The following is a 27,868-nucleotide window of genomic DNA, read 5'->3' as shown; positions in this document are numbered from 1 at the left end:
AGCAGGCAATCCACTCACCTCAGCCTCCCAAAGCATGGGATTACAGGCTGAGCCACCGAGCCCAGCTCATGTAATTTTTTAAATATTGAGAACACTAGAACACCAAAGCAACCCAGAACCACATGTTCTGGGTGTAATTTTGAAAATGGCACAATAAACAAATCTCACAGCCCCACTGGTCAGCAGCTGCAGAGATAAGAAGATAAAGGCTGAGGCTTTATCAATGCAAAGAGGCAAGGAAAACTCCCACACCTGGCCACAGCTTGCAAAGGTGGTCATCCTGTGGCAGATGTGTGCATGCCCACACCTAGAGGACTGACCACTGGTAGTGGCTGCGTGTCTGCTCCAAGCGATGCATGTACTCACAATAACCACCTGTCCATAGGACAACCCATGCATGTTTGAGCAGATTTATAAGGATTCGAGGGAAAAACAATGTGAACAAATAGAAACCACCTATGAGCAAGTTCGCTAATTCACTTATGTATTTTTCATGGTCAGCAAAATCAACTTAAACCATGCTCTCTGCTCTGACCTCCCTCATCATTGACCCTCTGTAAGAGTAATAACGAGGCCGGGCTCAGTGGCTCAGCCTGTAATCCCGCACTTTGGGAGGCCGAGGTGAGTGGATTGCCTGAGCCCATAGGTTCGAGACCCGCCTGGGCAACTGGGTGAGACCTCATCTCTACAATAAATAAAAAAAAAATTAGCCGGGCATGGTAGCACGCACCTATAATTCCGGCTACTTGGATGGCTGAGGCGGAAGGATCGCCGGAGCCCAGCAGGTCGAGGCTGCAGTGGCCAGGCACTCCAGCCTGGGCGGCAGAGTGAGATTCCAACTCAAAAAAATTAAATAAATTTTTTTTAAAAAAGACTAATAACATTTCCTAAATAAAAGCAAACTACCCTCATCACAACTGTTTTCTAATAGGAGAAACCCTTAGTCAAAATGTTTTAGAGTAATAGTTGTCAGGATAGCATTTTTTGTTAAACAAACGCATCATGATCTCACACGATAAAAGTATAACACAAAATGGTGTTCCAAGATAGTTGAGGGGACTTGCCTTGCCCTTGGAGCGTTGCCCTTTCACACCAAGTCAATCAAGATCCCTGATTTCACCGTCTGCACAGTTTTAGAGCTCTCTTCCTTCTTTTCCATCCCTCTGCAATGTCTCTAGTTCTGGCCTTCGTCATTTCCCAACCAAAAGAGCCCCCTCCTCTCTCTCCTTATTCTCGCTCCCTTTCAAGCCACCCTCCCTGGCCTGCAGGGAAAATGCCTAGTAGTGGATCAAATCACGGTCTGACAGTGACTGCTTCCTCGCCTCCAAACCCTTCATCTTCTCACCACTTAGAGTGGTGCTTCTGACACCAGAGCTTGTGAACCATTTGGTGAGTTATACAATAAATTTGGAGGGTTGTCATCAGAATTTTTTTAAAGAAAAATATAAAAGAAAATGGAATGGAAAATATTAAGGCGCCACACAGAGAAGGTGTGGTTTTACATTTCTACCTTACATATGTGTGCTGGGTCATGCCATCAAATGCATTCCTTAGTGTGAGTCATGTTTACCAACATTTGAAAGACACTGTGCTGTCGGACACTCAGTGCTCTTTCACACAGCATTTGGAACCTTCTCTGATCTGACCCTACAGCCTCCTCAGCCTCATCTCTTGCATTCAGGTCAGGCAGTATCACACTGCCAGTAATCCCCCTGCCTAGAGTGGAGACCTCTTTTTCTCCTCTCCTCACCTGGCTAACCTCACCCATCCTTTAGATCTCCAGGCACCACCTCCTGCAGACCCACCCCTAACCCAGGCCCACCATGCCTTGTGCATAGCTTTGCCTCTGTGTTGTGATTTCTGCTCTGGATCTGTCTTCCCCCTGAACTCCAGGTTTCAAAAGTCAGGAAGTCGTTTCTTCATCTTTGAATCCTTGAAAGCATTTAGCACAATGCCTGGCACAAAATAACACCTTCATAAACATGTGTTGATTGAATGAAAACCTTAAGGACTTTCCAATGCGGAGTTTCTGCAGTTGTGTCTGACTGTGCCCAAGTTCATTGATGACCTCTTTTCCGTGCTAAGTAATAAGTGATCCTTCTCATCCTGAGAGATGAAAGCCCATACCCCTAGCTCATAAAATAACAGTGTTATATTCCCAAGAGAGAATTCAGGGCATTTAAGTAAGAGTACAACAACCCTGCAACCTCATGCAACAATTCCCGTATGCAGACCCTGATTCATGTTCAGTACTGAGGGTCTGAAGGGGAAAGTGGACCTGCCAAGCCAGACCAGTCCTGGTAAGACAAAGGCAGGCCATGGCACACAGGAGACCCCAGCCAGACCACAGCAGTCCCCTTAACTGCAGAAAGTGAAGTTAATGACTGAGAAAAAGCAAGACCATTGACTCCTTGTAGCGGTAAACCACATGCAGTTCTCGTAGACTGTGCATTGTCAGTGTCTGCAAGTGCTTTGTCTTCTACCAAGACCTGTGCTAGAGAACACATGCCAACATATTGTGTGTTAACACGCTAAGTTCTCCTTTGGTGTATTTTTAGGAGTGGATCTTGCCATCAAAAGTCCTTTGTAAAGTCTACAGTGAGAAAGGATAAGGCACAATCAATGAACTAAGAATAAAAGTCTCTGCATAGTCATAAACCAGCCGATGTGCTCATGGTTGGTGAATGTCAGCATATCAGGGCTCACAGGACTTTGTCAATGTAACAAGCAAGTGGACTGCGTCACCTGTATGAAGACACTTCGATTCTAAACAAAAAGTAATTTCTAAGTAAACTTGTATTATGCACAATTTTTTAAAAAACCTGATGTGTGTGACAACCAGGAATTTGGCATTTTGCGGATTCAGGCAGATGGTGAGCCTCATTTTAGCTTTGCTAAACAAACTCTTCTGCTGAGTACAAATGAACAGCATGAACAAGAGTTCTGAAAGAGAAAAGCATAGCAGTGAGGCATTGGAAAGTCCTGCTCCATCTCAGGTTGCCATCCCCTCCCGACCTTCGGAGCTAGCATTCAAATTGCACCTCTTTTTCCTCATCTTCCCCTCAGTGACTCCACCTGACCTCCCTGCTTCCATCCTCCACAGGAATTTGGGAGTCTGCATCCCTATTCATGACTGAGTCCCATATCCGTGTCTGTCTGAAAAAAGAGTCATGTGATTATGCCCCACTGTTATCTGCTAAAATATCAGCTTTTTCCCTCCAATTTCCCTTTCTAATGTTCTCCTTCCCATCCAGGGATCTCCCCTTCCTTCCAGATCTCCAGGCTCCAGGCCAGCCCCTCCTCCTCAGGGGTCCGTGAGCAGTGAGTGCTCCAGCCCTATGTGTCTCGCTGAGGATGCTTTGTCCGCCTCCTGCCTGGGCTCCCCGCTTCTCTCCTCTTCACATTACCACTAAGTCAGATTTCAAGGCCTCTCTCTAATTGTATAGAAACTATACAGTCAAGCTTCATCAAAAACCTACTACGACTTCCCATGTAAGAAAGGTCCATTGCACAGCCATCCATGGTCCAAGCCCACTGTTCATGGGGTGTTTCTTGACCCCCACAAAACCTGCCTCCCAGTCACTGAAGACCATGCACTTTTTCTTGTTTCCTTTGCCCATGATCTCTCTCATCTATGCATGTTTCTATCCAGCCGTTAAGCTAAGTGAAATCCCTTCCTCTGTGGCATGCCTCAACTGCTCTCTGAGTCCAGTGGCTCTCGCATTCTGGTGGTCTCACATCCCTTAAAGAATCCAGTGTGAACTGTGGAAGACACACACACATGTTCCTGACAAGAGAAAAGCATGCACTTGTTCATACATATAAGATTGGCAGACAAGTTCAGGCAGTCCACCTTAGGCCCGGATGAAGAACCCTGACTGCCAGGAGTTCCTCTCTCCCTCCTCTCTACTGGTGCAATCATTGCTTGGACCCTGAAGTGATCCCTAGGACCCACCACACTCAGCACGTGTTCTTCCATGTTCCACTAACTGCTGGATGCATAACTGTGGTGTGTGTGAGTGCGTCTGTGTGTGTGTGTGTTGGTATGCATCTGGTCTCTCCCCACTAGATTGTAAGCACCAGAATGACAGCACTCCTGCTTGCACATATTATATCTTCCTGACACCAAACATGTTCTCTTGCATGTGTTCCATTTGTTGATGAACAGGTGGGTGGTCAAAGGCATGAAGGACTCTTAAGTAACACAGAAATGATTTGTTTACACTGGTTTTTCTTCGCTGTAAATACTCTTATTTATTTCATACCAACTTGAACCTCTAAATTACTAAACACTGCTGTTTTTTGCATTTGTTATATAGATGCTGAAGCATGCTGAATAGTGCTAATTATGGCATTTCATAATTATTAGTTTTCAAAACATCATTTTGTTCAAGGTGGCCATCTTTCTGTGGGAATATCTTTGTTTCAAAGCTGATTTTATTCATCTCTGTTGAATGTTATATATGATAAGTGGGAGAAACCTATTAACTTGAAGCTATCACTTTCCACCTCCTAAAAATGGGCTTGTCACATAGTGCTGTTAGCACACAGTTTTGAAGTTTGGCTCTGACTTCAGAGTTTTGACAGTGTTCTCTTGCAGCAACTCAGATACGAGTGTACAGAGGGTCATAGCTCAGACCCTGTGAAAGGAACACAGTTCTGTGAGAACTGCATAATACCAACCTTTTCCTCTCCCTTCCTCTGTATACTTTAATACACACATTTTACAGCATTGCTTTTGTGCAGAGCTGCGTAACTACCTCTCCTTGTAGAGATAAGAGGAATGGTCTCTAGATGGTTGCACTGTATTAAGCTTGATAGCTATTGAGGGGAAATTGATTTTTTAAAGTGTCCTGGTGTTTGTTAAAAGGGATTCTTTTCTGTCTCTAGACCCAAGTCTACCCTCCAGCAACCTATTTGGAGAAGATCGGTTTCATTTCTCTTTTCCACTACATCAGGAAAGGCTACAGGAAGCAAGAAAGGACATTAAGATGATCTTAGAAAGTTTTAAAGTATTTCCATCTCAATCTAGCCTTTTATCATTATTTCAATAATGTCCTAGATTATACCATCATGTAGACTTCAACTCCAACCTAAATTACTATTTCTACAGTAACTGCAACCCATTTTTTACTTAAATTGTAAGATGAGTCTTTTACTTTCCCTCCTAAAATTTCATTCTGTGTTACTTGCAAACTCTAAACTCCTTTGAAGCCGTAATATAATAGTTCTAGAAAAAAACAGCATCTTTACCTCTGTAACCCAAAAGTGAAAAGTAGAAACTAAAGTATCTGTCAAAAAATATATTAACAGCGGGGCAATTTCCTTTCTCAGAAAGTCCAAGCATCTAACATGAAGACTTTAGAGGAGTATGAAGCAAAATTATAATTCTGTGCTTGATAATGGGACTATTTTTAATTCTTAAAGGGAATTAAGATTATTTTTTATGTACTCTGTTCCTGTCCAAATGGCTGTTGGTGCCAGACCCAAAATTGGCACACAATCAATGCTTTTTTAATTAATTCATTTTCCAGTGACTGCTAATACAATGCCTATGTTCAATTCTGTCTCCAAAGTTCCCATGTAAATTATGGTTAAAAAGAGTTGCATGCCCTCTCTGAAATGCTGTCTTTGAAGATGCTGGTCTTATAAGTAATAGTCATAATGAAGTGGTTTGAATCTCCCCAGGTGCTTATTTTTGTTATCTCCACATTATGAATGACAACACTGAGCACTGGACAGGTAACATTCCCAAAGGCACACAGCAAGGACAGAACTGGGCTATAAATCCAGATTTGTCTGGCTCCGGAGACAGCAGACTGACATTTACATTTGTCACTCTCCCTGGGGCATTCCCTAGAGACACAGTCACGTCCTTTGTTCCTTGCTCTTCCTTACTGCAGAAACAGCATGAAAGACTGAGGGAACAGGCAGAGGTGGTAAACGCTTCTCTGAGCACATCTGTGGATTCTCTGACAACGCCTCGTCTGACTCTTTCGGAACTTGATGATATAATAAGGGTAAGGAACATGTGACTTGTTCAGGTTTGTGTTTATAGCAGGTTAGAACAGCAGACCAGTGTCACAGAAGAATAATCAAATCCTATTCATATCTATCAGGCTGGCAGACATTATAAAAATGAGATCAGGCAACTGAATTTTTTCAGTTTCTTACACTGTACGGTGGCTACTGGCCACATATGACTAGTTAAATTTAAATTACTTAAATAAAATTTTAAAATGTAATTCTTCAGATGCATTCGTCACATTTCTTTTTTTTTTTTTTTTTTTTTTTTGAGTTACAGTCTCCCTCTTTCACGCAGGCTGAGTCTCACTCTATCATCCAGGCTGGAGTGCAGTGGCACTTTCACAGCCACCCCAGCGTCAATCTGCTGGGCTCCGGCAATCCTTCCACCTCAGCCTTCCAAGTAGCCGGAACTACCACACCCGGCTAATTTTTAATTTATTGTCGAGACAAGGTCTCGCCAAGTTGCCCAGGCTGGTCACAAACCCGTGGGCTTAGGCAATCCACTTGCCTCAGCCTCCCAAAGTACTGGCATACAGGCTAAGCCACCGAGCCTGGTCACCTTGGCCACATTTCAAGTCCTCGGTGCCACATTCAGCTGGTAGCTGCTTTATTCAATTGCACAGATACCATCACAGAAAACTCTGGAAAGTGTTGACCTCAGTCCAGCCAATTCACTCTTGACTCAGAGAGTTGTATGTTGAATAAATCTGGCCGTCAAAATTAACAAAAGTCAAAATTGTAAAGGAGAAATTTTCCGGTAAAATACAGGGAGCCAAACCATCATGAAATTACTCTTGACTTGTCTTTATGACAATTTCAAATGACACCACTTTGGTCATCTGAGCACTGCCTCATCCTTTGAGTATTTCAGCAGCAAGCTTCCTGTTCTCTCCGTCCTGTCTCCCATTGGAATCCATAGGGCTGAGACCACCAACTCCGACCTCCTTGCCTCAACTTCTCCTCGCCAGCACGCCTTTCCTATGGTCGCCTCTGCTGTCCCTCCTATGGCCATGCCCAGTTCTTGCCATCAATAACTGCACCTCCCCCCAACACGCCATTTCGAGCACCTCCCTCCTGGAGCCACACTCCTCTCTCACTTGCTCTACAATGCCCACTCCAGTAATCCTCTGGCCACATGGAGACCCCCTCTGTTGTATTCACAGAACCTCTCTCCTAGCCTCTTCCCTCTCAATTCATCTGCCTCCTGCCTGTCCTTCAAACTTCATTCTCCTAGTAGCAGGACCATCCTCTAAAGGCACAATCAAATGACATCATTTCTACTACATAAAACCTCCAGTGACACTTTTCTTTTTGAATTGGGGTTTCCTCTGTCATCCAGGCTGGAGTATAGCAGCATGATCATGTCTCATCACAGCCTTGACCTCCTGGGCTCAAGAGATTCTTCTGCCATAGGCTCCCATTGGCTGACTGGGACTAGAGGTGCTTGCCACCGTGCCTGACGAATTTTTTTTTTTTTTGGTAGAGACGTGGTCTTGCTATGTTGTCCAGGGTGGTCAAACTTCTGGGCTCAAGCAGTCTCCCAGCCTCTGCCTCCCAGAGTCCTGAGATTATAGATGTGAGCCACCACATCCAGCCTCAGTGACACTTAATAGTAAGAAACAAGCTCATTTTATCATGGCCCTGAGTGGACCTAAGAGGCCTGGTTTGGTCCCACCTCTCTGACCTCATGCCCCACTCACTACCCTCCAGCCCACCAAACTTCTCTCTGTTTTTCAGATACACCATACTGATTCCTGCCTCTGGACCTTTGCACCTGCTGTCCCTCTTCCCTCAATCACTCCTCCCATCCCACCTGCTATATGGTATTCAAAATACCTTTCACTCCCTGGTAGTAGTTTATTAACTTATTGGATAGTGTGTTTACTGTGTGTTTATCTTCCCACTAAATTGTCAGTTCCTTGAAAGGAGAGACTGTATCCACAGGCATTCTAGTCCCTAAAAGAGCATCCAGCACATAGTAGGCAAACAGAATATTTGTTGAATGAATGAATGAGCAAAGGTGGAATTACCATGGTATTTTTTCTGCTTACACAATTAAAAACTTTTTTTCCCCCCAAGTATTGTTCCCCATATGGTCAACCAAATGGCTAGTGGCTTAATATTGTCTCCATAAAAATAAGTCCTATGTGCCAGGGACTATGCGACTTCCAGGGCATACAAAAATAAATTAAGCTCAGTTCTTGCCTTCCAACATTGTGTGATCTGGTAAGCTAAATAAGTGTGTAAGATGATAACAGTAATGGGATATATGAATAATAGAAACATGACAACACTCAACTCATCCTGAAGAGGTTAACTCTGGCTACATCAAGGAAGTGATATTTGAGTTGAATTTGGAAGGATGAGTAGGACTTTTCCAGGTGGAGCAAACAGAAAAGAAAATTATTCCAGACACGGAAAGGTAAAGGCACAAGGGCCAGAAAATATTAGGGAGCATTAAGACCACAATCGGTTAGCCAAAGTTGAGCCGTGGGACATGGGGGGCAGGAATGGTGGGAATTGTGATTCTTTTTTTTTTTTTTTAATCAATATTTTTTATTATGATATTGTGGGGTACAGTTAAGGGTTAGGTATACAATTACGTTTCATTCAGGCACCCTGTTGAAAAGAGGTGTTTCCCCGTCCCCAGACAGATATTTGCTACTGTTAATCTCACCTCCCTCCCCCCCCCACATAGTTTCCCAGTACCGTCAGTCATTTTCTTATAGTATTACATTGGATGTTCAAGGTCCATTATATGGGTGAGAACATGTAATACTTGGATCTTTGTTTCTGTGAGAGGTCACTCAGTATTATAGACTCTAGTTCCATCCAGGTTGCTGCGAAATTCATGATTTTGCTCTTTTTTATGGCTGCATAGTATTCCATCGTGTATATGTACCACATTTTTTTATCCAGTCCTCTTTTGATGGGCAGCATGGTTGCTTCTGATGAGAGAGGAGGGGCCCCATTGAGGAAGCCATGTTAGGAATTGGATTTATGCCTGCAAAGCAATGGGCTGGTTCTGAGAAAGGAGGTCATGTGATCAGATGTACCTAATAGAAAGATCAGCTTTCCTTTAGGTTTGTGGAGGGTGGGTTAGAAGGCCAAAAGACTGGCTTAGAGAGAGAAGCTGAACACTCAGAGGAGAGAAAGGGGCTGGCAGTCAAACCCAGAAGAATACTCACTTCTGAGTTGTCTTTCCTGGTCAGGAAAGAAGAGACGTCGGAGAAGCAGAATCCCAGAAACAAGGGGGAAAATAAATTTTTTTTTTTTGAGTCATAGTCTCATTCAGTCGCCCAGGCTGGAGTGCAGTGGCACACTCACAGCCACCCCAGCATCGACCTGCTGGGCTCAGGTGATCCTTCCCAGTAGCCGGAACTACAGGAGCATGCTAATTTTTTGGTTTATTGTAGAGATGAGGTCTCACCAACTTGCCTGGGCTGCTTCTGAATCTCTGGGCTCAGGCAATCCTCTTGCCTCGGCCTCCCAAAATGCTGGGATTATAGGCTTGAGGGGAAAAACATTTTAAGGCAGACAGTGACCAACACTGTCACAAGCAAGAGACAGACCCAGTAAATAAAGATGAGAAGACATCAAATGAATCTGGCAACTTGGGGCCAAGTATTGGGAGCCTTAACCAGAACAATTTCTGTGACGTTCACTCTGTCTAAGCAAGAGAAGAAGCTAGAAGGGAATTTAGAGTCAAAGAGTAAGTTTTGTTTTGTTTTTGTCTTTTTGTACGTGTGTGTGTGTGTGTGTGTGTGTGTGTGTGTGTGTGTTTTGTTCTTATTGTTTTGTTTGCTTGTTTGTTTGTTTGAGATGGGGTCTTTGTCCCCCAGGCTGTAATGCAGTGGCACAACCATGGCTTATCGCAGCCTTGACCTCCTGGGCTCAGGCGATCCTTCCACTTCAGCCTCTCAAGTACTTGAGACTACAGGTGTGTGCCACCACACCCAGCTAATTTTGTTGTTGTTGTTGTTGCTAAGAGACGAGGTCTCACTGTATTGCCTAGGCTGGTCTCAAATTCCTGGGCTCAAGTGAGTCTCCTGCCTCGGCCTCCCAGAGTGCTAGGGTTACAAGCATGAGCTACTGCACTCAGCCAGTTTATTTGTTTTTTAATGGGAGACATGTGGGTATATTTATGTCCAAGAAGAGTGTAGCTAGGGAATAAGAAGAACAAAAAGGAGGACGACTGAGGGAATGGGCAGCACAACATACAAAAAAAAATAACCCTTTTTCCTCTTTAAATTGGAAAAAAATGTTTATATAGATGTAGCTATAAATGCACAAATGGGGCTTGGGGGATGAGCCGGGGAATGGCAGCCAAAAATTGGGGAAATCATTTACAGTTACCATGCATAGTACCCCTCTCCAGAACCCAAATTCCAAACAAGTAGAAACATAAATAAAATAGTTAACATGGAGACTGAGGATGTTACCTCTTCCTGATACCGCTGTGTGGAAGGTGTGTCTTCAGGCCCCTTGGCCGAGTGGGGCTGCTCGTGGTCCCAGAAGGGTCAGCAGTGCCCACCCCAAGGGCAGCATGGGAAGGCTCAGAGGGAGGTCTGCCCGAAGCAGTTTTCACGGGGAGAAACACAGGAAATCTGGGGCTCTGCAGGGAGGAGGGAGGGCGGAGTCGAGCAGGGTTACTCTTCCCAAACTCATCAGGCCAGGTGAGGCTCATCCCTGTAATCCCAGCACTTTGGAAGGCTAAGGATTGAAGGAATTCAAGACCAGCCTGGGCAACATAGCGAGACCCCCATCTCTAAGAAAAAAATTACCAATCAAATCAACCACTCTCCCTCACAGGAACAGAGTGAGGAACAGGGGGAGAAGTCTGGAGTTTCACTAGTTGAGCTCCCTTCATAGGGAGGAAACTCCGAGAGTGCGGTTAGTTTGTATCTTATAAATAAAGAAAAATCTGTTTAGAGTCAGATGGGGTGAAGAAGGGAGATTTTATTGACTCAGGAATGATGACAGTGTTTAGAATCACTGCCTGGGTGACTAGGAAAGCAAATCTCTTTTTTTGTTTTTGAGTTGGAGTCTCACTTGGTCGCCCAGACTGGAGTGCAGTGGCCGCTCCCAGCCACCGCAGCCTCACCTGCTGTGCTCCGGTGATCCTTCTGAGTAGCCAGAATTACAGGCATGCGCTTCCACGCCCGGCTGATTTTTTGACTTATTGTAGAGATGAGTTCTCGCTGCCCAGGCGGGTCTCGAACTCGTGGGCTCAGGCAATCCACTCACCTCAGCCTCCCAAAGGCGCGGGATTACAGGCTGAGCCACCGAGCCCGGCATGAAAGCAAATCTCTTTTCAGCACTGAGGGCCCAGTCAAGGCTGGACATCATGGGTTTGTGGGAGCTCCCATTCACACAGCTATGTTATCCTTAGCTGAGATCATAGGTCTGTGGTTGGCTTGAAAACCAGGGGCGACCATGTACAAAATGAGTTTCAGGAAGGGAGTAGTCAACCACGTGACATGGAGCTGAGAGGTCAAATAAGATGAGAACTGAACGACATCCATTTGGTAACTCGGATGGCATTAAGGAAATTCTGTTTCAGTGGGGCAATGGGATAGAAATCAGACTGGAATAGGTCAAAATAGGGACTCGAAAATGAGAAAATAGAGATATAATCAACTTTCTTTTTTTGAACTATTTTCCTGTGAAGAGAACAGAAAAGAAGTGTAATATTGGGGAGATGCGTGGAGAGCAGAGGGTTTTGTTTGGTCTCGTTTGCTTTGTTTTTAGATCTGAAAAGGTAGCACTTGCATGAATGCTAGAGAAGCAATCAACAGAGAAGAAATAGTTGATGATGTGCAGAAGTAGATAAATACCTACTTCTAATACTTTACACTTGATCTGGCCTGAAATGTACTAAACTTCACAATGAGCAAGAATAGAGATAACCTTTTGTGTGCCTTAGGAAACAATGTTTTGTGTTCTTCTAAACTCAACTCATTTTTAATTTTTTTTTCGTTAGAATGCATCAGGGATTTATGCAGAAATAGATGGAGCCAAAAATGAACTACAAGGAAAACTATCTAACCTAAGTAACCTCAGTCATGATTTAGTCCGAGAAGCCATTGATCATGCACAGAACCTTCAGCAAGAAGCTGACGAGTTGAGCAGGTATTATTCTGATTATAGAAATGCAAATGTCTACATGGGCTGCATAAAATATTATTATTCAATTCAACATGCCAGTGTTACTGGGATACAGTTTTAGCAGTTTGGTTAAGGTTGGGTTTCCCTGTTTGTTGATTTGTTTGCTGGTCGGTCCATCTAAGAGTCAGTTATTGTTCACTGTAATTGTTTGGTGAAAACTTTTTTAAAAAATTATTTTAAATCTGTCATATTAGAAACCTGTGTTCTGGGCAGGGAGGGAGGTGTCTATGCCACAATTATTGATAGGGTGACAAAGGCATTTTGGTTAGGGTATAACTGCTGCATAAAATATTATCAAATGAATCAGATCCCTTTACAAGGTGTAATTCTACCATCACCTATTTATTTCATAGACAGCATTAGCTTTCTACACCCAAGTGTCTTAAGTAAAGCTGGTTGGGAGTTGACAAGATAACTGATTTCTGGTAAATACTCTCTTCACTTTGCAGTGCCCAGCAGGAACTGTTTGATTTCAACACCTGTTAAGAGAAAATCAATTGACAATTTTCCTCTCAGTGTCTAAAAAGAGTCATGTACCCCTTAGGCACTCAATTAATGTTAATTGAAATGTACTGAAAGAGTGGAATTGAATTCATGACCCTGAAATAATGGGTAAATAATGAGATCATTATAGAGAAAGACTACAAATTCAGCAGTTAGAAACAAGGACCAGTAAAGGTCATGAATGAAAGAAGAACCAATATTAACTTCTGCTCAAAATATAAATCACCTTTTTAGTTCTGATTGCCAAGGTTTTCAAATAGTCTTTCAAATCCCATGTGAAGAGACAGAGAGAGAGAGAGAGATCACTTAAAATCTTGGTGTGTGAGAGTTCTACATCCAGCTCGGTGTCATGACCTCGGAAAATGTGTCTCTGATGAAGGCAATACAGTGAAGGTTAAATACTGTTTTTGAAAATATACTACATAGGTAGAATATTGTTTTTGAGATCCATCCTATAGCTCTCTTCATCATTCTTTTGCAATTTTAATAACTATGCCCCTTTGATTGTGATCCCAATACATAACTTCTCTAAATGTCATTCTTCAACAAACATGATTCTAAAGACAATTACTATGTGCTTTCATGAAACAGGATCAGAAATATCCATCGCCCTGAAGTCCCTCTTGTGTTTAGAATATTTCTGACTGAATATATTCATGGAAAATCCAAATTTGTAGACATTTTCCCTTCAAAATTGTGAATGTCCTTCATCATCTGTCTGGTATACACAATGATTTGCATGCTATGGTCAAAGGTAGACATAATTCATTAAGAAGTTTCCATTTCAAAAACACATTTTTATTTTGACTGATGAGGAAGTTTTTTGCCTAGTAATAAAAATAAAGTTACCAAAGCATTTGTTTTAAGCTCTTTGATATATATTTTACCACTCTAGCCAGGAAAATTTTAAAATATTTATAAATATTTGTAATACCCTGTTTCTTTTATCCCTTTAAAAACCAAAACAAAAAAAAACCAAACTTCTTTTTTAATCTACCTTCCTGGGATTTCATTCTCTAAGTCATTTCTAAGAAGAAGGGATTGTGAGAAAGAACAGGTAGCAAGTATTTGGGTTAGAAACACTTCTACGAACAGAGCTGTGTTGTGATGTGTGTGGGCCTAGCCTCCTTTTCATTAAAAATTTTATTTCCTGGCTGCATTAGTATAAAGATTCACAAAATCATCCTTATTATCCTCATTTTTCTTCTGATTTAAAAAAATGAAAACATTTCTACAGGCCCCTGCAGTGTCTAATGGGTTAGTCAGCCCTGTGGCAGCAGAGACAGAATGATGGTGAGCTTGACAAGAGAGAGTCAAGTGGCTGCGGAAGTATAGGGGATGTTGCTCTGAGCCCAAGGGGGCATGCAGGGCCTGGAGCCGGGTGGAGGAGGCTGAGAAACAGCTGACTGAGCTCAGTAGGTCAGGCAGTTGGTTGAGGAAACTGCACTGTCATGTGGGTCACAAGAGCCTTCCAGAAGCGATGGATAAATGAGGTGATGCTAGTCATCTATGTGTGGGACTGAGCAAAAAAGCAAGGAACTGGTGGGTTTAAACTATATACAATGAAGACAAAGGATTTAGATGACTGTGGAAATGGAAGAAGAGTTTATATTATAGAGGAAGCAAAAGTATTCATCAATAAAATAAATTGTGTGGATACATGTATTTTGAAACCTCAATTCAGGAAATAGCATAGGTGTAATAATAAACCTCAACATTCACTGGATGCTAGGCATAGTATACCAGGCATTTACATATTGTATCCCTGATAGACCTGACCTAAGTCCTCAGCAGCACACACCGTCATTAGGCCCTGCGTGTGAGACAGTGCCTGACGGGTACTCAGCAAACGTTCCGTGAACTTCACACAGGCAGAAGGGGCAAAGGCAGAGACCTTGGTGCAGAAGAGCAGGGGTAAAGGTCGGCTGAGGTGGGCATGTGCTTACAGGATGTACCTGGCGTTATGAGAGAAACAGACCTTAACAGTGTGTGCCCTGACTGAACTGAAAACCCTCTCTTAGAGCCTCTTTTATGGAAAGGATCCAGCCATGCTGATTTGGATAAGTGAATACAATGGGTGTACTCCTCTGCCTGCCAGCCATCACACAAACTCTTACTCAAAGAGGTGCAGAGGGCTTTTTAAGTCTTTTTTCCCTTTTCCTATGGCTGCTGCCAGGGAAGCAGCTGTCATGGAGCTAAAATGGGGTGAAGCCTCAGGGGCAGGAAAGGCCAAGAAAGGAAAAGAAGATGTGACCCTTAGGAAGGGGAGCTTAGGAAAACCTTACCAAGACAGGTGACTTCAAGTAACAAGAAGGACACATCTGTGACCCTGGAAGTATTAAGATCACGCCCTAAAAATGTCTCCATCTCCCAAGGAGGTAAGAAGAAGAAATAACAAGTTTGATTGTTGACAGGAATTTGCACAGTTCAGATATGAATGGGCTGGTACAGAAGGCCTTGGATGCGTCAAATGTCTATGAAAATATCGTCAATTATGTAAGTGAAGCCAATGAAACGGCAGAATTTGCTCTGAACATCACTGACCGAATTTACGATGTGAGTATTATCTTGTTTTAAGGTTTATTTATATGTTGCCTTTTCCCACCTTATGACTTTTATATTTTCTGATGTCATCTCTTGAGTGCCCAGTATAAAATACGAAAGGCAGAAATGGGTACAGGAACTAAGGAAAGACCATATATCTGTAAGTTCTTCAAGATGCGCTGTCGCATCAGCAAATGCCAGTTCCCTTGACAGCTTTTTTTAGCCAAAGTTCCTGAAAGAAAAACATATTTAAGCCTAGTTCCTGCTTATATAGAAGATGCCTTATGCATGACTTCAGATTTTTTTCAACTTAGATTTATTTTTTTGAGTAGCTTCTATGTGACCAGAACTTTGGTGGGGCGTTGGCCAGGGTACTGTTCTAGGCCTCCTGAATTTTTCTGAAAAACCGTATGTCTTGAAAATGCCAAAGACATTATTTTCCTCGTGGTAACATTTACATTTTACCTTGATTTTGGGCTATGCAAATGAAGCTGTATGAATTTTGCTTGATGTTTAGAATAGGCATTTTGATCATCATTTAAATTTAAAGCATGAAAAGCTGATTTGTTCTACTGTCATTTTTACTCTCTCCACCCAATTCCTTTGTAGGCTGTGAGTGGAATTGATACTCAAATCATTTACCATAAAGATGAAAGCGAGAACCTTCTCAATCAAGCCAGAGAACTGCAAGCAAAGGCAGATTCTAGTAAATATCTTCACTTTCCTATCTTCTTTCTGATTTGTAACTGCTTTCCTCCTTTTGTACATATAGACAGAGAGTTCCAAAATCTAGGATTAAAGAATAAATAATATTACAACCAAATAGTGTAGCAATAGTCCCTACTCAGAGTCAAGGTATTAAAAAAAAGTTTTGATATTTTGAAATAAATTATCATTTTTTTAAACACCTCCCATGTGGTAAAACTATGTGAGAACATATAGTTATCTAACATATGATGGCTATTCTTGCTAATCCAATGTGTTAGTTAGTAGAAACTTGCCATAAATACCAATTTTTAAGGAAAAAATACCATAAAATACACTTAACACTACAACTCTATTATAGCACATAATTTCTTCTTGAACATTTCAGAGGGCCCTTTAAAATGTTTACCTCGAAGGAATAGGCTATCACTGTGAGCATCAGTTAGGATGAGAGCCAGGAAAGCCATCTGGGTATTTGCACTTTCTTATAGTTTGTGTTCTACACAAGTTACTGTATTTAGGACAAACCTAATGACCATATGGAAAGAAACACTTCCAAAGGCCAGTGTTTGCATCTGCTAAAGCAAACACATCAAAGACAGAGAGAGAAGAGGAAAGATAAAAGTGAAATCTCGCTCGTTTTGAATCTTGTGAGTTACTCTTACAGACAATTGAATGTACTAAGAATTTCATTAAACATTACTCATCTCTGAGGTAGTGAACTCATTCCTAAGGATCGTTGAGCATTGACTAAGGAGGTTGGAAATTAATTATCTAGCTAACTTCCAACTATGTAAACAAAAAAAAAAGGCCAAGTTTGAAACTAAAAACATCACTAATTTTATCAAAGCAATTAATCTCGTCTATTATGATTTTTCTTTATTTTTCTTTTGCAAAGAGCCACTACATAAAGAAAATAAAGCACTTTGTTTTTTATATGCAGAATACTTAATAATTTAATTGCCATAAAGCAACTGTTATTTTCTTTTTCTGGGTAAACAGAGGCAATAAAAGTAATGAAGTTTCTCTATTTTAATTAAAATATAAGTCTAATTAATTTATCATATAAGCCTAGTCGTGAACATACTCTTTGGAAAATAATTGGAATATTAGCAGTAAATAATTAGAATAATAACAGTAAAAATATTTTAAAATAATGTTGCTATATCTATGTATTGCTTTAGCTTCCTGTGTTGTGAAGAACAGAGTATGTCAATCTTCATGATGCAATAACATGCGTATTTTACTCTTCTTGATAATTTGTAATATATTTTCTCAATCCTTTCATTACTGAGTTATTGAACCTCATAAAAGCAACTTTTTTATTCTGGGAATGGTATCCCTTCAAAGCTCCATATTTTACATCCAGTGAATCTCTCTGCATCAGCCTCTGGTTATTTTGCAGATCTGATCCCTTATTTCATGACCTTGTTTGGTTAAATCTCCTTATATATTTATTTGCAAAAGGGACAGCAATGGGAAATGAGGGCTGTGTAGTAGCTTGGACCTTTATAGAACTATCTTCCTTGGTAATACACATGTTTGTGATACAAAATTAAACCATAGTCATAGTTAAGTTACAATTTCATTTCAGACTATGGTTTCTTCGTTTCCAAATGACTTTCAATGATCAGTAATTTTTATTTCCCAGTTTTCCTCTTCTTCATTATCTATATCAGAGAATTAACAATCTATCATAATCTCAGGAGGCTGCTATTTAAAGGAATTTTCATTTATGAAATGAAAAAAATGTTTATATAAGACTATAAGTTTCAAATAGGACATACTTTTTATGAAACAATAGGAAAAACAAAATAGATTTTCTTTCTCCTATTTTTATCAAAAACTCTACATATAGAGAGTTAAATATATTCTTTCTCAGTCTATCAGTCAGTGCTGTTTTTGTCTTTGTTTTTGCAGTCACAAGATCCAAAAATAGAGCTAAAACATTTTTGTATCACAGTATTTGAAAATTGAAACAAGATGGGGAGAGAGAGGGTGCCAGGTAACTAAAAAGCATATTTAAGTCTCTCTGAATTCTGGGAAATTCTCTGCACTCCCCAGAAAGCATAAGAAAGAAGTGCTTGTATTTGGTTCTACTATACTTGGTGACAGCATCAGCTAGGCACCGTCCATTATATACACGTGTATGGGGAGGAGGAAGATACAATAAACCAAGCACATCAAGGACGTGTCATGGAAAAGATAAATTGCACCATAGGAGAGTATATATTTACAAGCCCATTGGTGAGAAAGAGGAAAGTGTCATGAGAAACGATGAAACTGTTTTGCTATTCGTCAAGAAGCAGAAGATTCCTGATGCTTCAGAAGTAAACAAACCACAAACAGAAACAAAAAATTACTGGCAAAGCCAACCCTTCAGTTCAGACAAAGAGATAATTATGTCAAGACCTCTTGGGATTTACTCAAACATAACCCAAGAAAACCTCAATCTAGGGACTGTGTGTGCCCCAAGCCCCCTCTCCAGTACAAGTTTGGAAGAAAAAGACTATTTCTCAAAACAGATACAAAAAGAATAGAAAGTCTTGATAGAACTGTATGGACATACATATGTGTAACAAATTTAACCATTAATTAAACCCTTCCCACAAAGAAAGCTCAGGGCTCAGATGGTTTTCCCAATGAATTCTTCCAAACCTGGAAGAAATAACACCATCCTTACACAAACCCTTCCAGATACTAGAAAACGAGAACACATTCTCCAACTTGTTTTATGAAGCTAACAAAACTTAGATACCAAAGCCAGATAAGGACATTGTTAAAAAAGGAAAAGTATAAGTCAAATTCTCTTAGCAACAGAGATCCAAAAATCCTAATCAAAATATTAGCAATCAAATCTAAGCACATGTAGAAATAGTAGTATGTGATGACCAACTTGAGTTTATTTCAGGATTTCAAGGATAGTTAAACACTTAAAATGAATGTAATTCACCACATTTACAGAATGTAGGAGAAATTCATATGAACATCTCATTCCATGCAGAAAAATCATTTAACAAAACTGAATACCCATTTAGGACTTCAAAAAAATAACACTTAGCAAACGAGGAATAAAAGGAAACTTCCATGATCTGATAAAGAATAATTAAATAATATTTAGCAAATATATTAATACTGAAATATTGAAAGCTTTCCCACTAAGATTAGAAACAAGACAAGCATATCCCACATTCCCAATTTAATGTGTAAAATCCAGTTAAATTTTTAAACAATGGGAAATTAACTTTTAAAAATAACAGCATTTTCAGTAGCATCAAATACATAAGAATAAATCTGATGAAAGACACTAAGATTGCTAAACATAAAGATCTAAATAAATGGAGATCTAAATAAAAATATAGATCTGAAGAAGAATAACGAATGCCATACTCACTGAGTGGAAGACTCAAATTTGTAATAATGACAATTCTCCTAAATTTATCTATGGAATCACTACAGTATCAAAGTACCAGAACTGTATACATATATACAGAAAGATTCTAGAATTTCCATAGAAATTTGGAGAAACGTCAAAAATAGCTAAAACAATCCTAAAGAATAAAAACAAAGTTGGAAGACAAACTATGATATCAAGATTTATAACTCTTCAGAGATTAAGACAAAGATATAAAAAATAGCAACGCTGTATTATCTCTTTTGACCAATGTTTAAAATAGACACAACAAATAGATGGAACTAGAATTCAGAATAGTGATCACCTTTGGGTAATCACAGGGAGCTTTGAGGGGGCTATCAAGTTTCTATACTCTTGACCTGAATGTTGGTTATATTTTGTGTTCACTTTGTGAACATTTGTCAAGTTGTGCATTTATATAATTGGTGCCTTTTCCAGATGTAGGCTATATATCAATTAAAATTGTATTGATACAATTAAGAAAAAATAATTATTCTTATATAACTAGACATCATATAGACAGATAGATAATGGATGGATGGATAGACAGATAGATTGATTTTTTCTCAGCTGTTTATCAATTGTGCTGTTTGGTGTTATTTGTCACAGCAGTGCTAAATGTTTCAAAGAAATTAGTCATTATGTCATCCTAAGTCACTTCCAAGTTTTCTGCAACACTATACCTTTAATTTTAAGTGTCACTTTCCAGAATGTGTGATCTGTGTTCAGAGTATTCAGAATACTGCAGATGACTCCATCATACAAATCTGAAGTTTCCTCGTTGAAAGGGAAACTTTTTGTTGAGGTATCTTGGTCTCACTGGCATTTTTTCCTCTTCTCCACAGGCAATGATGAGGCGGTGGGTGACACCAGCAAGCGTGTAGGAGGAGCCCTGGGGAGGAAAGGTGCCCTTAAAAACAGACTAAATGATGCTGTTAAGCAGCTGCAAGCAGCAGAGAGAGGTACGGATCACAGAGGGTACTTCAGCTAAACCCTGAGGAAGAACTAGAAGATTTCTTGTCAATCTTTTTATAAGTAAATAATTTTTTTTTGGATGACGAAGGAACCTATGTTCATCACCCAAAAAATTGTCCTAGAAAATAAAAAAAAGAAAATGAATATAAAATCTGTGACCACACCACCTACAGGTTACCTGTAGGTTTGAGAGCATTTTTTTCCCAATATTTCGTGTGTGTGTGTGTGTGTGTGTGTGTGTGTGTGTGTGTGTGTGTGTGTTTATGGGATTGCATTGCTTACACTGCTTGGTAACTGGGAACAGCTTTCTTGTGAATATCCCTCCTCATTAACAATATGCCCTAACTTGGTTATCGGATTTATTTGGCCCCAACTGTAAACAGCTTTCTTCTGTTACATGTCGAGTCATTCTTATCATATAAGCAATGAACCCAAATAGAGACCAGGAAGACCCACAAACCCAAATAGAGATTCAAAGGCACTCATCTGGCTTCATCTGGTACTGCAGTGATATCTTGGAAAGATGTGTTTGGAAGCAGATGCGCCTTCCTCAGCACAGTGGACATTAAAACACCACTGCTGCATATAGGTGTCTCACTAACTTGAGCGAAGTCTAGTTACTGTTCTCCAAGTACATCAAAGCTCTGGCCAGGAGAGGGACTGTTCACTGAGAAGTCTTGTCGTCAGCAACATCAGAGCTACTGTTTATTGCTGCTTATCATGTGCTGGGCGCAGTGCTAAGTATTCAACACACCTTATCTCATGGGGGACAAATGTCACTGTTGCCTTTAGGCTTATACGCCCTGAGGCTCACAAGGTTAGGGAACTCGCTCCACCAGCAAGCACAGCTAACAAGAAGCAGATTCAGGATTCAAACCAGTATTCACCAGAATCCAGAGCATGTGAGGTTTCCTCACTTTAAACATTTGGAGATACAGCATCTCCTGTGTGATTTTTAATTTTTTTCTTTATTTTAAAGATGCAAGGTACAATTCAGGGTTAGGTCTACAAATGTTCATTATGCAGGTACCCTTGTTGAGGAGGTATTCCCCCTCCTCCCCTGGCAGTTCCCCTCAACTGCCAATCCTGCCCCCCACCTCCCTTGGCAGTTTCTTACTACTGCCAATCCCTTTCTTATAGTATGATAATTGTTCAAGGTCCGCTTATGAGTGAGAATATATGGTACTCTGTTTTTTGTTTTTATGATAGATCACTGAGTCTGATCGACTCTAATCCATCCAAGTTGCTGCAAAGTCCATATGTTTGTCCTTCTTTATGGCTGCATGATATTTCATTGTGTATATGTACCACTGTTTTTTTTGTCCAGTCCAATTTGATGGGCAGCATGGTTGGTTCCATGTTTTTGCTATTGTGAATAGAGCTTCAACAAACCTGCATGTACAGGCATCTTTTTGGTAGAATGACTTGAGTTCCCCCAGGCATATTCCCAATAGGGGTATTTCTGGGTCATATGGAAGGTTAATTTTTAGTTCTTTCAGAAATCGCCACTCTAATTATTTTCATGATAGAAGTAATACATGGTCCTTATAGAAACAATAGAAAAATACAGATTAAAAAAGAGAGAGAAGAAAAAGCACCTATGATCCCATAGTCTAGACAAGGTTTTTTGTTATAAGCCTACATTATTTTATTTACATATATAATTTTAATAAAAATGGAATTTCACAAATTATACTCTTTTGAAACTTGCTTTTGTTATTTAAAATGCATTTATTTATAGATCGACTTCTGTGTTATAGCATCATTTTCATGGCAAAAGTGTTCCACAAGACTACTTTTTCCTAAAAGAAAAAGATATTTGCAGTAAAATGCATCACAAACCTCTTACGAGTTAAAATCTTATATACATTGTATATGTTGAGAAACCAGGTCTTTAACATGAGGAAATATTATTACTCTTTTTTGTTTTAAATTTACTTCTTAATTTGAAAATGTTTTAGGTGAGTTACATAGTTTTAATGAGGCTTTAGGGCCTTTCAAACCCACTTATTAATATTGCTGAGATATTCTCGTGAACCTAATCTATACCATCATTAACTCTGTGTTAAGATCTTAGTTTTGCTTTAAAGCCCAGAAGTTGAGGTCTGTTTCATCTCAGTGATTAAAGGGATGTGAATGTTCCCTAATGTCTCACTTCTCTGCAAAGTGAGTGACCCTGTGCTCTGTGTGAAGGTGACGCGCAGCAGCGCCTGGGTCAGTCCAAGCTGCTCACCGCAGAGGCCAACAAGACAACAATGGCGGTGCAGCAGGCCGCCGCCCCGATGATCCACAGTCTCACCAACTGGTCACAGAATCTCCAAAACTTTGACTCTTCGGCTTACAACACTGCAGTGGACTCCGCGAGAGATGCAGGTATCACTTAGAAACTTCACAGTTTGAACTCAGTTGAGGAACCTGTCATTAAAGTCTACACATCTTTTGTTAAGAAACAGTTTTCTTCCTTTGGGTTTCGGATTGAAATATTGTAGAAGTTAGCTTAGGAAAAAAAGAAAGAAAAAATGCATAGTTTATCAATCTATATGCCTGTGTGTATGCACATGAAATATATATGTATATACATTTCATGTAAACACTAGATAGAGTGGCAAGGAGTCATCATTTTTTCTATGTGAAATATATGGTAACAATAGTATCAATGAAAGACTGATCTTTTAGGAAAGAAGATCAATCAAATGTCAGGGTAGATACCCTTAACATAATATTGCTTGGCTTTTAGGGAAAAATTTACTACATAGCATTGCTTTTACTAAGTACACTGCGTTTTCTTTACCAGAGTGAAGCAAGTTATCACCAACAAGTACTGAATATGGTCAAACATAAATTAAGTTTTCTATCAAGAATAGTGCATTGGTCAACTTTATAGCAACAAAAATAAAATACTATACCTAATTTATTTAGTTACATATAGGTATTAAGAGTATGTAACACTTGAGAAATTCCCTTTTATCCATTCTCACAGTTTTATTCAATCTTTTGACCTCTTAAATCAGTGTTTCTCAATATCATGACAAATCATGACTAGAACTTTTATTGCTCTAATATTGTTTTTGCACAAAATATTATCTTTGCTTGCATCTGAATTAAGAAACAACTTCACAAGTCCATATATGATCATCCTGTCACTAGACATTTTATTCCAATTTGTAAATGCCCATTTCTGTAACAGTAAAATAGGTCTTTTGTATTCATCTTTTAAGTATATGTTCGTGAATTCTTTCATGTAGTCACTCAATTAAATACTTTCAAATTTTTATCTTTAAAATATCTTATCTTTTGTCTACATGATAGCCAACATTTGCATTTAAAAAGATATTGCCTCAGAGATATTTACTAAATCTGTGTTAAATGTTTTTTCCTTTTTTCACCAGGCATATCAAGTGATTCTAATGTGCATCCAGAACTAGCACTAATTGAAATTGTTTTAGGCTACTGTGTTTTCCTCAAATTGCATTTGTGGTTCAAAACAAAGTAAATGAAAGCACATACAAGAATATAAAAACCTTTATAAAAACTCTGATATAGGGTGGCTCCCTTTTTCTGAGAGAATGGGGAAGGGAGTACTCTGTCTTATATACATTTCCATAATCAGAATTAGTAGTAGTAGTAGTAGTAGTAGTAGTAGTAGTAGTAGTAGTAGTAAAGTCGAGGTCTTGTATATTGCCCAGGCTGGTCTCGAACCCTTGGGCTCAAACAATTCTCTCGCCTCAGCCTCCCACAGTGCTGGGAATACAGGTATGGCCTGCCTCCAATAACAAAACTTGATGTAATTCTTTAAATATACTTTATTCCCTCTAGTTTTTAAAAACTATTATACTATCAATGGCTACTGAGGTCAGTGATCCCAACAACAAACCTTTGTACTAATTAATACAAAAACTGATAGTTGCTATTATTTTACTTATTTATTTTCCTTGTGCTGGAGAAGCATCTTCTTTCCTAAGTACAGAGAAGAGACATTTCCTTGATCTACATTGACATAGTTTCCTGAATCTTAGCTTAGTTTGTCTTCAGTAAGAGGCCTGCTCTTTCCCAGCTACTAATGCTCAGTGACCATGGCCCTGCCCTTGGGAAAGAAAATAATTTTAAAATGTTCACTCTCTAGTCCAGTGGTTCCCAAAACTAGTGTGCATCCGAATCGCCTGGAGAGCTTGTTAAGCACAGATTGCTAAACTCCAATCCCAGAATTTCTGATTCAGTAGATTTGAGACGGTGCCAAAGAACTTGCATTTCTGACAGGTTCCTTGGTGATGCCAGTTCTGTTTGTCTGGGGACCACACTTTAAGAATCACCATTCAGACAATGAAACGTTGGAAAAAGTTACACCGTTCTGTGTTCTGTGTTTCTCTTGTCAAGCTGTATCCTTATGACTTGTGTTCTTTTCTATGTATACATCGTGCATTAAACAGGAAAAAACAACAACAACAACATAAGAAGTAGGTCAGTGGCAGCCCCGGGGGAACTGCAAGAGGCTGAGTGGAGTGTGTGCCCTACCTGCCGCCCCCCCCAGTCACTTTCTCTTTTGCTGTTTCTCCCACCTCCCAACACCCAGTGTTTGTTTTGTTCTCCAGCAGAAGGTCCAGAGCAAAAAAAAAAAAAAAATTCACAGTGATCTGCTTGGAGCGTCACCCTTCTCGGGGTCCACAGATCATGGCTGCCCACTCCTGCCTTGGCACAACTGCCACTCTTCTGGGCACTGCCTGGTTGTCTCCATCTAGCACTGCCTCTGCTGGGCAGTAGCAGCAGAAGGTGGTATGTGCATGTGCCTTTTGGAAAGCAGCCTTTCCACCTGCTTTTACCCAACATTCCTTTTTTTTCCATGTTTATTTTAGGTTCGAGAGGACTTGTGCATGTTTGTTACATGGACATATTATGTGGTGGTGGGGACTGGGTCTGAAGTGGCCCATTCCCAAGATAGTGAACATTGCACCCAACAGGCAATTTCTGAACCTTAATCTCCCTCTCTACATCTCTCCTTATTGGTGTCCCTAATGTCTGTTATTTCCATCTTTGTGACCATTCAGCTCCTACATGTAAGTGAGAACATGAGGAGTTTGGTTTTCTGTTTCTGAGTCTGTTCACTTAGGGTGATGATACCCAGCTCCATCCATGTGGCTGCAGAGGAAATGATTTCATTCTGTTTTATGGTTGTGTAGTATTCCATGGTATATATATACTACATTTTCTTTATCCAGTCAGTCGTGGATGGACACCTAAGTTGGTTCCATGATTTTTGCTATTGTGAATGGTGCTGCAGTACACATGTGAATACAGGTATCTTTTTTTATATATTGATTTTTTTTCCTCTGGGTAGATCTCCAGTAGTTATTAAAAATGCAGGCAGAGCCTGTGTTATATGGTCAAAAGAACATCTGTATATTTGCCAGGAACCCTGTCCTTTAGGAATGTACATTATAAGTTAGCATGTTCCACACAGTTTATGACTCAACATGTACTGTAAATGTCACAAAATAGAAACCAAGTATGCCTTAGGCTTTACTATTAATTTTGCAGAATTACACATTCCTTGTAGTTCTACCCTATGCAATCACATGTCTGCTGTCTCCACTTCTAACTCCCGGCCCATTCTTGGTGTGGAGCTATTTACTCGGATGATTCATGTTTCATCACTGCAGTAAAGAATCTGACAGAGGTCATGCCTCAGCTCCTGCATCAGCTCCGCACAGTCGAGCAGAAGCGGCCTGCAAGCAATGTGTCTGCCAGCATCCAGAGGATCCGAGAGCTCATCGCTCAGACCAGAAGCGTCGCCAGCAAGGTACATGATGGAAGGAGCCATCAGCCACTCAGCGAGCGTGAGAACACAGGGCAGCTCCCAGAGCCTGGGACCTTTTTTTTTTTTTTGAGTTGGAGTCTCACTCTGTCGCCCAGACTGGAGTGCAGTGGCACGCTCCCGGGCCACCGCAGCCTCAACTTGCTGGGCTCTGGTGATCCTTCCTCCTCAGTCTTCCAAGTAGCCAGAGCTACAGGTGTACGCTACCACGCCCGGCTCATTTTTGATTTATTGTAGAGACGAGGTCTCACCAAGTTGCCTGGGTGTGTCTCAAACCCGTGGGTTCTGGCAGTCCACACATCTCGGCCTCCTAAAGTGCTGGGATTACAGACTGAGCCACCGAGCCCGGCCGAACTTGGGAATTTTTAAATAGATTATCCAACTCAGGCGGTCTCAACCCTGCCGGCTCATAGCAATCATACGAGGAACTTTGAAAACTGGACTGAGTTCTGGTCTCAGCCTCAAAGCAGGAAGGGCTCAGTACAGGAAATCTCCAACATACAAATGAGTTCAGTTCCAAGAGCACATTTGTAAGTCCAATTTATTTTAAGTCCAACAAAGTTTGCCTAGGCACCCAACTAACACAATCAGTTATAGAGTACTGTATGTATTTAATGGGCTATACTGACACGTGATGGAGAGAAACAATATATTAAAAAATGCAAGTGTGCATCATTAAAGTTCATAATTTGAAAGTTCGTATGTAGGGGACTTACTGTATACTTGTGTTTTTTTAAGGGTTCCATTATTCTAATGTGTAGCCAGAATTACAAACCACAGAGTCAACCTAGTCAACAAAGCTAACATAGCAAAAGAAATCAAGTAAAGTCCCAATAAAATTTTCAATTCATTATTATTATTTTTTGTTATTTTAACAACTGTTTTAGTACAATTACTATATGGAATCACCTGTTCCACTGCTTCAAGAATTCTCTGATAACATAGAGATTATGTGAGGCTTTTATTGACCACACTCAGGCTTGACTGAAGAAACACAAGCCAACTAAGCTGAATAAACTTGACAAAGACCTTATTCTGAAACACTTATACAGAAGCAACCTAGCAGCAAGATAACTAGAGCCAGTATTAGCAGGAGCATATCCTGACACAACAATTACCATTTTCAGCATGGCAAAGCAGGACCTGTTCTTGAATCTCTTTTTAACTTTTTTTTATTTTTCTATAGCCAAATTATAGTATAGGGTTTAATTTTCCTAACTAAAAATTGGCCTGAACAGATCATTGGCCCTAACTACTGACAGAAAAAAAGAGTAAAAGAGAGATCAACTCTTTTATCATGAAGGAGATTATTCTTGGTAAATTACCCAACTTTTAAATGATGTATGATGAATGGTACCTTATGACAAATTACCTTATTTAGATGCCCCAATGCACATTTTCAAAAAAAGTTTCATCTTAAAGGTACATTGAGAAATGGCATTCTAAAAACCAGGTTTCTGTGAGTGTTTTCTTGCAATATTATTTATATTGAGTATAAAGGTGGGGTCTGTATTACCTAAAGCCATTTTCCTGAGACTGCCTTGGGGAGTTGGGGGCTCTCTCAGTTCCCCCAAGTGAGATACTTTTTGTGCAGGCATACAGCCTTCTCAGCCTCTCAATTTTTCCCTGCAAGACTTTAATCCCACAGACTACTTGATAGTTTATGAAGACGGATTAGTCTTTACTCAACCAGCAATACAGGCAGCTGGATTGCAGGCACC

The 27,868-nt window shown here is 40.2% G+C and overlaps 1 protein-coding gene across 1 annotated transcript in view; it reads left to right on the top strand.

The window, feature by feature from the left end:
• The window catches only part of LAMA4 (laminin subunit alpha 4), a 152,643-nt gene that overhangs the window by 83,209 nt on the left and 41,566 nt on the right, over positions 1-27,868 (top strand). The window contains exons 12-18 of the mRNA XM_021712850.1: positions 5,904-6,020; positions 12,011-12,159; positions 15,114-15,255; positions 15,853-15,949; positions 20,209-20,325; positions 22,532-22,711; positions 25,993-26,132. Of these exons, the coding sequence (XP_021568525.1) occupies positions 5,904-6,020; positions 12,011-12,159; positions 15,114-15,255; positions 15,853-15,949; positions 20,209-20,325; positions 22,532-22,711; positions 25,993-26,132 (942 nt within the window). The remainder of the gene's footprint in view (positions 1-5,903; positions 6,021-12,010; positions 12,160-15,113; positions 15,256-15,852; positions 15,950-20,208; positions 20,326-22,531; positions 22,712-25,992; positions 26,133-27,868) is intronic.

Source organism: Carlito syrichta, unplaced genomic scaffold, assembly GCF_000164805.1.
Source record: "Carlito syrichta isolate Samal-C Ts95f unplaced genomic scaffold, Tarsius_syrichta-2.0.1 Scaffold303669, whole genome shotgun sequence".
Classification (NCBI taxonomy): domain Eukaryota; kingdom Metazoa; phylum Chordata; class Mammalia; order Primates; family Tarsiidae; genus Carlito; species Carlito syrichta.
Note: the sequence above shows the minus strand (reverse complement) of the source record. Positions and strands in the feature narration are given on the sequence as shown.